The sequence below is a fragment of the Rhopalosiphum padi genome, chromosome 1 (genome assembly GCF_020882245.1).
Source record: "Rhopalosiphum padi isolate XX-2018 chromosome 1, ASM2088224v1, whole genome shotgun sequence".
Lineage (NCBI taxonomy): Eukaryota > Metazoa > Arthropoda > Insecta > Hemiptera > Aphididae > Rhopalosiphum > Rhopalosiphum padi.
Window position 1 is genome coordinate 64,379,061 of NC_083597.1, and position 13,010 is coordinate 64,392,070.

A 13,010-nucleotide genomic window follows, 5' to 3' on the forward strand; every position below is an offset into this window, starting at 1 on the left:
GTGTAAACTTATGTATTATAAATAATGTACTGGACCTACCTGGCTACCTATAAATTATAATATATTGTATAAAATTAATATTATATCATTACATTTTATACTAATAATTTAAAACAATTTTAATAGTCATAGTTGGTAGTTACTGTTAAACGTAGGTAAATATTACAGATAATTCAATGATATAAAAAAACCAATATATTAATTTATATAGCGTATATATAATGTATATATATATATATTATAATATATTCTTTAGGGGAATTCATGACTCACTGGACACTGGATATGTGGTCCATGAACGGATTTTATTTAGTCCCCTGAAAGAAAATTGATTTTTTTATGGTGAATGAAATAAAATTGTTTGAATAAATCTGTACCTCCTTCAAAAAAAAAAAAAACTTTAAGTGGCTCTTCAACAATATTAATTGGTGATCTTAGCTATCGAATTTGAAGCATTGTACCGCACTACCGCAATGAATAAGATCAGGCGCGGATCCAGAGTAATTATTAGGGGGGGGGGCATTCGGCCATTATATATTGTACAATAATTCTATTATTATATTATAATTATTACCATCGATTATATATTATACAATATATATATATATATATATATATATATATATTTATTATTATATAATTCTTATTTTATTTTATTATATATTATATACATAATCAATGCTATATATTACTATAAATATTTCTTTAAATTTTAAAGGAATTAACTTACAACTAAAAATTAATAAAAAAACTAGGTAGGTGCATTGAAAAGAACACTCTTTATTTAAGAAAAATTAGTAAAAACTATTAAAAAACTATTGAATATTAATAAATCAACAATAATTACAAAGCAAAATCTAATTTCCTTTTTGTTTTTGAAAAATATTCGACATTTGTTAAATTTGCATTTATTGATTCGAAATATTCAATGTTTGTTTGAAGACATTTTCATTGTAAATATTATCTATACAACTATCTTTGCATTAATAAATTATTATTACAATATGTATCAGTGTGTGAAAAAAGTTGACTAAAATACATCTATTATTTATAAAATAGTGTGGGTCTCACACTTAATCACTGATTATTCAAAGAGATACAGGCGTTAAATAATAATGAAAAAAATTGGTTTGCGCGGCAATACAACGCGAGTCGCGATTTCAATAATTTTACTAAATTATAATTTTTAATATGTACGCAACAACAAGATATATTTAATTTTGAATCACACCATCTTCTTAAGCACATAAATATACTTAGGATTATGAAAAAAAAATCTGATACTTCGTTCGCATGCGTTGCGTCGTCAGTCGGCACAATTGGAAATTACAGAATTATAAAAAAAACTATCCGCTGAACAATGTATTAACTATTATTTAATGTAAATAAAAACTAAACATAAGATCCTAAACTATAAAAAAATTAAATTTTTTTCATCGTTTGACAAATTAATAAAGTAAATTGATTTTTTTTCGTTATTTTTTTTTGGGAGGGGGATCGCTCCCATGCCCCCCCCTTGTATCCGCGTCTGAATAAGATTTTATTGCCTATGGTAAATATATGAATTTATTTACTGCCCTCGTAGCTATAAACATTAATTTTTTATTATCACTGATCACTCCCTTTGCTTTAAATTTTAAAAATTAAAAACATTTATCCAGCATAATAAAATAATAATAGGTAGGTATATAGTTTATTATTCAATAGTTATTAATTGAGTATAAAAATTTGCTACTTCCAAAATATGATAATTAGAGCAATTTTGATTTTGTTCCCATTTAAGCACAACACCACTAATACCTATAAATAATTCAACATCAATCTGCAGAGCGTGTAACTATCATATTATAATTTATAATATAATAATATAGACAAAAATATAGTCATATAAAGTAGGTATGCCGTATATGGCGTACCTATATATACATTCCTCACTTTATAATTACGGAAATAAAATATAAAAATGCACTAAATAAAAAATGGGAATATTATATTATCTCAAAACAAATTATGCGGTGGCCCAGTTCGGACATATTGAATTCGACATTTTGGTCTGTCGATGAAAAGATGTATCTTTTAAATCTTAATAAATTTAAGAGATAAATAATACAATAATAATTTTACATAATATAGTAATGATAATGTGTGCTCGGGATAAAAACAAATGAATAAATTTGTTAGGTTACAAACAAAAAAAAACATGGTCAGATCGCTCGTTGTTGTCGTTTGCGCGTACGTCGATTTTTTCCGGTCGAACCGTGGTCCGTGGGTAAAAATCCGCGTACGGACGTCGACGATGGACGTCGGGTAACATACGTCCTCTACTGTGCATACCTTATACAACCTGTATACACACTAACAAACTTATAATATATTATCGTTATTATTATTATTATTATTACCGTCGTAGCAGGCGAACCGGTACCTCTGGTACGTCTGCGAAGGCAGAGTTGGGTACAGAACGCGACTCGTTCCGTAGTCTTCCCGGTTGAATAACATAATATACAATATACCTCTCCTTCTTACTCTTTCTCTCTCGATAATAATATTATATTTTTAATATTACCTGCAGGCTGCAGCACTACCTGTGGAACGGTACGCGCACTGTGGCAGCGACGACGCCGGTGGGGGACTGCCGCGCGGTAAACCCGCACGACAGGTCGCCGGCGAGCGACGACCACCGCTCCATCGTCAGTCTACGGGGCACACCGTTCGCAATCGTGTCTTGTTTTGCGTAGTTCGTTTTTTGTGATATTATTACACTCGTCACGTTTTCGTATCGCGTTTCGCGTGTGCCGAACACACTACGTCGTACGAAGGTCGTATACATATATAACCATCGTCGCGAACCACGTTTCGGATAAATATACACGGGATTTCACTGGACGCGCGCGACCCGTGATGTGAATGACGGTGGCCGGCAAACGTAGTCTCATCGCGTTACAGGGAATGTGACATATTTAAATACCGCGGCGGGCGCACACACTAATTTATAAACGAAGCAGTGGACACGACGTATCGTACCATCACCGGTCTCGCGAAGTGTACAGTAGTGCGGAAAGTCCGTCGATCGCCACCATGAGTATGATGATGATGATGAGACCGTCCGATTCGACGCCCATCTGCCGGTGCCGAGTCCTATATTTGGGTTCAGCCGTGCCGCATATTACTAAAGACGGTCTGCAAGGAATACAAGAGCCACTCAAGGAGCTATACCCAGAACAGGGGGCCCTGGGCGCCCGCGGCATTGACTCTTGGCTGAGCGTCTGGAGCAACGGCCTACTGTTAGAGAACGTAGACGAGAACCACAAAAAGATTACTCGATTCTTCCCGATTGAGTCACTGCACTACTGCGCCGCGGTCCGTTTCGTTCTGGTGCCTGAGAAGTCAAACGGTTCGTCGCAGCCACGATTTCTGCCATTGGACTCTCCGTTCGCTCGGTCCCCGAATCCCAACCACCCACCACTGTTTGCAGCAATACTTCGCCGGACTTCCGGCATCAAGGTGCTCGAATGTCACACGTTTTATATGCAAGCGCGAAATGGCCGCCAACGCGCTGGTCCGGTGCTGTTTCCATGCTTACGCTGACTCGTCATACGCCAAACAATCGGAAGGTGGCGGCACGAACGGCACCACCAATGGTGCCGGCGGTAATAGCATATATGGCACGGTGCGGACTAATAGGTCGGTTGGCAACAACACAATTGAAAAGGTAGAGGGTTGGCGGCGCATGACCAACGGTGGCGCGGCGGCTGGGAGTACGCTGACACTCAACAGCGCACACTCGAACGGCATCACCATGTTGGAAGCGTCTACGAACTCTATGGACGACTTGTCCGAGTGCAACGGCGATGAAAACCATAAGGTGTGGGTGGGCAGCACCAAAGATATATCGGAAAAGGAAGACTTGTACGGCACAGGCAACACGATGCGTAGCTCGCGGTCTAGCAGGCCTAGGCAACTGGTTGGGGGTGCTCCGCCACCGCCACCACCACCGCCACCTGTGAGAGACGATAGCAATAAACCGACAGCCAAAAAGACCAAAGAAAGACCACGCCGCAAGAGGACGCCGACAGGTGGAAGTCGCGAAGATTTGTACGCGCCGTCGATGAATGGCTCGCTTATGAGATCTGTGCACGGCGGCCGGAGTTCAGTGTCACTCAACGGCACTATGGCGAGCCGAGGACCACCCAGAGGGTTTATGCAATATCAACAGCCTCCACCGCCACCGCCACCTAACCACATATACTCCAACGGCGGGGGCGGTACCATGCTCAGGCCTCTCAACGGCTTTCAACCGCATCCACCGCATCACCCACATCACCACCACCCCGGAATGATGATACAGCAGCAGCCACCGCCTCCGCCGCCTCTCATGATGGTGCCTACCACGTTGCCGCACCCCAAGAAGATGCATAAGATGAAGCCAGGTATGATACCCGTACCCAGACCGGGAATGATACCGGCTAACTACATGCCAGTACCCATGTATGTGCATACTGGCAAAAAGTCCAAGCATGGCGTGCCCATGCCAGTGCCAATGGCCATGGAAGAACCGATTTACATGCCGTCTGCCCGGCCGCTGAGTCCCGTGGCGTCTTATCAACCCGAACACTTCCCGCACGAGGCTTACCTGATGCAGCAGTACGCCAACAGCGTCAATCACATGAACAACAATAACAACAACGGGCCGGCGCCTAAGACCAAGAAGGGCAAAAAGGACAAAAAATCCAAAGACTCGGTCAACGGGATGATGCCACCGCTGATGGTGCCGCAGTTGATGGTCAACGGTGGTGCGGGCGGAGGTGGAATGATGATGATGCAGTCGCACCAGCAACAGCCACTGCAGCATCCACCACCGCCACCACCCAATGGACCGCCTCAGATGGCTGTCAACGGGCACAGGGTCAACGGCAACGGCATCATGTCGGCAGGACACGACGACATGACGGATGACACGGAGGACTCGCTATACAGTACCGGCATCTATCGGCGGAAAGGTCACCTCAATGAGCGGGCGTTCTCGTACTCAATCCGACAGGAGCATCGGTCCCGATCGTACGGGTCATTGGCTAATCTTAAGTTCGCTGCGCCGCCAATCGTGCCGAATGGCGTGGACGGGGTGCCGAACAAGGTAGACATAAAGAAAGAACGAGAGATCATGCAGATGATGCAGGATTTGGAACTGTCCGGCGATGAGCTGGACCGTGCTGACCAGGTGGTGCACCACCAGAAGCAGAGTAACAACGTGGCGCATCATCAGAGGCCCGTCAAGACGAAGCGATAACGACCATCACATTTTTAACGCGTCACAGATGCGGAGACAGAAACTACGATCACCTGCAGGTAAATTAAAATTCGTTTAATTGTAAACGTGTTATGTTTTATATTATTTTAAGTTAAGTATAATTCATAATAGTATAAAATTGTATCGTTTTACTATCCACGTCCATAATCAACGGTTGTTATCAATGGATCGGATTTTGTATGTAAGACGGTCTCGTGTATATATATATACACCTATAAATTATAAAACAAAGTCAACATTTTTTTTAAATAGAACGATGAAATTTGGCACAAATGAAAAATATCTGAAAACTATTAAATCAAATATTATGAAAACACGTTTCTTAATCATTTGTGCATTAAATATTTATAAAATGATCTGTAAATGCTAAAAAATGGAAAATGGAAAAAAAAATGTTCCATCTCTATAATACAATGTCTAATGCACCTAAAAATATAATGTATTTTTCAATGGAATCCGGGTTTTAATTATTATTAATTATAATTTATAATCGACTCAACTGCGCCGTCGAAAATATTCGTTGTTCACATATCCAGGTATTATTGTATACCGTCCTGTCATTGTCATCCCTCTCGCCATAGCGTTAACGATCGTGTATTGTCTTTTTACGATTTTATACTATTTTTCGTTCGGAACGAAAACCAAACTCTAAGCACATTGCACATAATATAAATTATATTAGGCTTTATATGTACGCGTGTGTGTCGATATAATATCATAATCATATTATTATTATAAATTGTTAATTCTGACTGTTTATTATCATTATGTAGCTCTAAGCCACGACATTGTCATTTTATAATAATATCTAATTGAAGTTGATTTCGAAATGCGAATATTTGACGGAGTTATACGCGGACATCGCTATACATTAGGTCAATATTGCAGAAACGTTCGTAATTATTCAAGTCTGAAACACAACAACTGAAACCTTAATAACTGCAGGATGTCATATAATATTATGGGGTACACACAACCACATGTCCACATAATAACTTTAATGACTTTTCTTTTGTATAATAACTATTGTACTCTAAATTAAACGGTAATTTTGACGATTTAGTAATATTTTATTTCACGGATCAGGTTTTCAATTTATTATTCGGTATTAAAACTTCAAATATATTTTTTTAACACGTTTTTAGTATTTCTTGTAGGCACTTAAAACTTAGTATTTTCACCGCGATAGTTTTAATTAATAAAAAAATATATGTATAGGTAGGTACATTTTTAAGTAAAATAAAAACTAAACAAGCATGACGGTAGGTAATAAAATGTTATTAATATGGCTCGTTAAGTTTGGTAATTATTATTTGTTCATTAGTTTTTTAACTAATAAATATTACCTAATTAGTTAGTAGTGAATAGTCTTCTATACAATGAATCGATGATAAATACGTCTTGATATATAAATATAGTATATACCTACCTATTTTTTAAAAGATTACATAACAAAAATCAATATGATGCGCGTATTTTAGTACCTATATCAGTATCAACCTAATATATTCGAAAAGTCTAGAACACAAAGAAAATTTTTTTTTAAATATAATAATATATATTTTATGTAATTCATTCTGAAGATAAACATGAACAAACATAAATTTAAAAAATCTTGGTATTTAGCTAATTATTTTTGGAAGCTGTACATTGTTCAAATATTATACATCTATGTATTAGACATTTATGTCTGCATAACTGCAAGATATGACATAAGTAAGGTCGCTTTAAATTTAAGTGTAAATTTGTAAATTTGTAAATTACAAATCAATAATAAATTCGTTGCGATTTTTCTGACTAGCTGTGGATACTGCAATCTATATATATAATATTATGCACTAAAGAGAGTACAGACTCATCCGTTTTTCGTGTCATTATCACAATACGCAATTATTATAATAATATAACAAAATTTACTGTGTCAGTTCTGTGCAAAATAAAAGTAAAAAATACAAATAATTAAAAATGTAAACTCATTTTTGAGCCTTCGCAACGATAATAATAATACGACGGTCGTATCGTAAGCAAACACCTCTATTGGCTTTATTACCGGTTCGGTAGGGTTACTGCGTGGGTATATATATAATAATATTATGCTGGCGCGTTTTGAAAGTGTACGGCTGTAGAAGCATATCACGCGTTCGAATAAATACATTATATATATTATATATAATATTATATTATGTATAGAGTGTATAGACAGTTATGTAACATTCGGTAGTTAGGTCTCTCACCGTCACGTCACGGTAAACAATATGGTATATAACATTTAGCGTTATGATATTACATAAAAATTAAAAATCTTTACCAATGTTATACCTATTACCTATCGCGCGGTGGGGACGTTAACGCGTAATTCTGTGCCTACGAAAGACGCAAATGATGGTCGTCATCTATATCATATTATTACTACTATTGTGTAGGCACGCGCAGTAAGTGTATAGAACTCAACGCGGTGGATATCGTAGGCATATCCGCCCAGAGTTATATACTTGCCCACGCGTGTATATATAGTTATACACACATTAGCAGGTATTATAATATCGTTTTGTGGTTTTAATATTATTATACCATTCGTGAACATTTGGTGTGGTTTTAAAAGGCCACCGCGTGTGAACCGGCATATCGTAAAACCACAAACCATTCGAACTTGTAATAATACAATGCGACAGACATTATATTACGCGACTTCATTCCGTGGATTCAATAATAAGTACGATAAATAAATAAACATTTTATAAACGAGTGCTATCGTTTTGACTATTTTTCTTGTACAACTCGTACACAAGCGATATCATATTATATATTATAATATACAAGCCTGCTCTTAAAATACATTATACAGAGATCGTCGAATGTGTAAATATATAATATAATAATAAATTCGACGGTGTCATGGGTTTTAAAGCGGTCGCTCCGGAATGCGCACCGGCATTCCTACATCAGACGGCGGTCATAGAGGCGTGGCAGCCCGATAGGCGGATTCTGGTGGGATACCTACATAATATATGTAATATAATAACACGACTACGGCGGCGGCGTAAGGTAATGAGATAGGTCTTGGTACAAATCCAATATTTTTACTACAGTCGATGGTCTTGCCCGTATTCTCTGAAACAATTCCTGCAGTGGAACCTTGACCAGATGTGTGCTAGTGTTTAAAAATATTATTATTATCCCCTAACGGATTTAAATGTCGCGCTGCAGTTCGTTAACCGTATGATCATCATGGATTTGTTTATCTAAATATTATATTATGTGTTATTATTTAGGTAGTTATTAGGTTGTAGGTACATTTTATCTATCGAAGAAAGTATCAGTGAGTTGGATGTATTACACGCTGCTTCAGTGACACTGATTCCACGGACAGGTTTTATACCTTGGTCTGTCTATTTCGTTCTCGGTATGCCGCGACTACTGTTGTAAAGAAATATGTTAAGAGAATTTAGTACATTAAATCATGTATACGATATACAATACATAGATTCACTAAGATTTCTAAACAGTTATTAAAATTCCATTATCAAATGAAAGTATTGTAAAAATCACACAAGTTTATTTTGATATCGACGATATTACCGTTCGTCCGTTTTGTTATTACCCGAGAGACGTATGCAAAAAGCTTACTATCTGCTTGAACTGTAGTCGAACGGTGGGACATTGTGTTGTACAATTTAAATCACAATCAAACGGACCATTAAATAGTTTGACGACCTGCGCCACCGCGGTTAAATAAAAGCAACGCGGTTGTCGGCCAATCAAAACGCACAATAATCGCCAGTGGAAACGAATAGTAATTACAATAGACACGACAATCAGACGACCTACGCCTGTAATATGTATATATATATATATTATATATAGAGAGAAATGTGTGTTACAGTAAAAATGATAATAATCGCGGCCACTGTAGTGCAGTCAAACGTGAATATTGATGACCGTCGAACGAGTAAAATATAAAACCACAGGTGACCCCAAAACCAACAACCTGTCGTGTGTAGGAGCCCCCGCGGGGGCTAAGTTCCGACTTTCCTCAGCAGTGCCCTCTTGTGCCACTTTCATGGTGTAGCCGCCGTTCTTCCCTCTCCTCTTTTGCAGTACATTATATACAAACATATACGCACGCTTGATAAATAAATTAATATATTCTAAACTCTTCACAACGCGTCTAATGCACGAATCGACCAGAGTTAAGCATCCGCGTAAAATTAATCAATGACCGTTTATAACACGTTCACATCCGTTACAATTGTGTCAGTGGACCTATTATTCGACGGCGTACGATTTTCGGTCGCACTCGAATGATTTATCTGTCTAGTTTAGCACGCATTACACACGTCGCGCAATAGTGCAATTCTTGGAATTCGTTCGGTTCTTAAGTGCGGCGGAGCAAGGGGATTCTTAATTTTTACCGCAAAAACCTGCGACACCCAGTGCACTCCCATCAACTTATACTATTTACTGGACACCACTAAATAGTTTGATTTTATAGCTGAAATTGCAAATTTTTAGTATAACAATAAGCTACAGATTGTATAATATTTAAAAATTTGTTTTATTTATTATTTATTTAACAGAGATAATATACAATACACATTTTTCTCTTCTATTTTTCATCTGTACAATATATTATATAGAAATAATATTCCTGTACTTACATCGAAATGCCGTACAACAATAGAAGAAATGGAATGTTCAGAGAATTCAAAAAAAAATAATGGTAAATTCTTATTAAAAGATTAAGCCCCTTCCACACACACATACACGCGCGTGCGCCATAATTATACAAGCACATTTACGTGTATATAAACGATCTACAGATTAAATAGTTACCATCATATTTTGTGTGAAAGTGCATAGACATTTTGCCACGGTGTTTTTCCCACTATCATGAAATGGGTCGTATTCGTCGACTACAGTAATATATATATATAAATATATATATTTATATTTATTTTATTGGCATACATATAACTACACTATTATACCAATAGTTCGTAGTCAAACAACCATAACGACAATTCGTTACGAAACACAACGAATTCGTTTTCTTTTAAGTCTTATAGGCGATTTTCGCGATGAAAACAATTTTCTGTTGACGGTAGTTTGTGTTGGACATTATTATTGTTCAATTAGAGAACAATTTCGCAATAAAAATAAACACGCATACATTTAACACGGAAAAAAAGTCCAACATTTTATACTACTAAAATAATAGGTATAATATGCTCTATATTATGTAGTAGTTAGATGAACTTACTCAACAACCAAACGATAGGTATAATGATATAGATAATAAATCAAATAAATCATAATAAAGCATTAAATAGGATGGTGGTCATGCATCCCGGAATAAAAAACATGTAGGTTTTAATAAAATAAATATAAAATTTATAAACACTATACACTACATGTCAATAGGTAACATTTGAAGATTTTATATCTTATACACTATCGTTAAAATATTAAAAAACGTAATATTTTATTTCGAGTATTTTTATTCCGATTACCGGTGGTAATATACCGTATAAAAGCAGTATAGGTATACATTGTGTCTTATAACACACGTAATCTTTGGATCATTTATGGTCGACTTTGATTACAACGACGACTGCGAACTGCTAGACGAATGTAATAAAAATTATAATATATGTTTTAACCACGGTAACGGTTTGTTTTTACGTACGCACTCCGCCGACTGGTTTGTTTATACATATATACACGTGTATTGAATTGAGCTGCATCATTCACGATCGCTTACAAAGGACGTACAACACTGTAACCAAGTTGTTTAAATTTAATTTTCCGTAACAATAATATTAAATGTTTACCAAAGAGATAATGAACTGTAATCAGAAATCAGAATTCGTGAGTCTAATACCGCGAAATCGCTTTGCAAATATGGACATATTATGTGTCTGAGTGTTTATGTATTTTTTGATTTTCAATCATTATTTTAATATAATATTTAGTGATGATTCATTTTATAAAAGATATTTAAAAAAAAAATTGTTGTACTCATATTGGTTCAATCCTACCAGTAAAGGACCAAATGACCGGCACATTGCATACTCCATAAAAATCCGTTAATTAGTGACTGAGTATCTGGGTGATTATTTTAATGGTTATTGAAAACAATGAAAACGTCGTGATTAATAAGATAAAATAGGTTAACAATTTTTGATATCGATGTATCTGTTATTGTTGTACAATTCTTTACTATATTGATTAGTTGTTCTCGTTAATTTATTTATTTTTATAAATTCAGTATTTTTTCTTTTTTATATAATTAAAATGTAAAAAATGAATAATTATAAAAACTTGTTAAATATTTTATTTTTTTTTATAAATATTCTTGTAAAAAAAAACAAACATTTACATATTTCAATTTTTAATAAATTAAAAATAGCTTTCATTATATTACTCATTAATGTGTCACATGCATATACTATCCGGCAACAGGTAACCTGTGTAAAATATTATTGTGTTATTGCCACCAAATCGTATGGAATTTTCTGTATTAAAAACTTGTAAACTTAACTATAAACGTCGCCTCCGTCTCTGCGACGTGTTGATTTGTTTACGCGAATGTTTTTATATTGCATTTTATCGCGAAAACAATGTAATTCGCCGCGGTGAAAAACGCCATCGATAGATCGTTCCGGAGTACTGATGAGAATTTGACATTACAATAAATTACTATAGGAATAATTAAAAATGTATGTTGTTATATTAAAAAGAAGTAAAAAACTTGTAACATTTAAAACCGTAAAAATATTTTCAAAAACGTTATAAGTTTGTGATTGTTTTTCGACAAAAGAATTACCCAATATAAGTGGATATACGTCATAACTATAATATAATATTATTAAGTTATTAATATATCACACCGCGATGGTTTGACCATATAAACGTACAAATAACGTAAAATACGACCATATTTGTAAGGACTGCTGCAACTTCGGAGAGAGTGTAGCTACGTCCTCGTTGCGCATATATATACGTATATTATAGATATAGCAGGCGGTATTCTTTTTCTTCCATAGTAATATATTTCAGTGTATTGTATTGTTCGGAGTGAGTGTGCGCAGCAAAAAAACGCGTTGAATTATACATAATATATTATTATGATCTACGACAACGATAATACATAATAATAATGATAATATAAAATACACCGCAACTGCGCAATATAATCGATAATATACAGGATGGTTTACCAAATGGCAAGTATATACTTACCCTCTTTTTCATCTATCAATATTGTCGTTATTCAAAATATGTTCTTTTGGAATATTTAAATTTACATAAACACTATATTTTTAAATTATTGTGATTTTTTTTATACTACTTAATACTTATATAAGAAGTGTCCTTTGGATATCTCAACTTCTGTTTTAAAATGACAATCTCCATTTAAACAGTAAGTTATTTAGCAGATTATTTTTCTAAAAAATTTGAATTATCATAATCAAAATTTGGACTAGTAGTTTTTAAGTTATTTAACTTTGTGTACCATTTGGGGTAATTTGAAAGTTTTTTTAATTAATTTTAATCTATCAACATTTATTATAATTTGTAAAAATGGTCTTAGTAAGTATAAACATTTGAATAACTGTTAAAGTGATAAATTACTCGTACGAATTTTGAAATAGCACATCAAAACATTCAATACAATTATCCACTAAATAATTTAGATCTA

The 13,010-nt window shown here is 35.2% G+C and overlaps 1 protein-coding gene and 1 long non-coding RNA gene across 2 annotated transcripts in view; one reads left to right on the top strand and one right to left on the bottom strand.

Moving 5' to 3' along the window:
* Positions 1-1,973: 1,973 nt before the first annotated feature.
* Positions 1,974-2,612, bottom strand: LOC132919831 (uncharacterized). The gene is made up of 2 exons (XR_009660675.1): positions 2,403-2,612; positions 1,974-2,344 (listed from the first exon to the last, which is right to left on the bottom strand). It is a non-coding gene; the product is annotated as an uncharacterized LOC132919831 (long non-coding RNA).
* Positions 2,613-2,641: 29 nt separating this feature from the next.
* Positions 2,642-13,010, top strand: part of LOC132919822 (uncharacterized) — a 33,966-nt gene continuing 23,597 nt past the window's right edge. The window contains 2 exon segments of the mRNA XM_060981702.1: positions 2,642-3,522; positions 3,524-5,346. Coding sequence (XP_060837685.1) covers positions 3,079-3,522; positions 3,524-5,287 — 2,208 coding nt within the window. The 5' untranslated portion in view covers positions 2,642-3,078 and the 3' untranslated portion in view covers positions 5,288-5,346.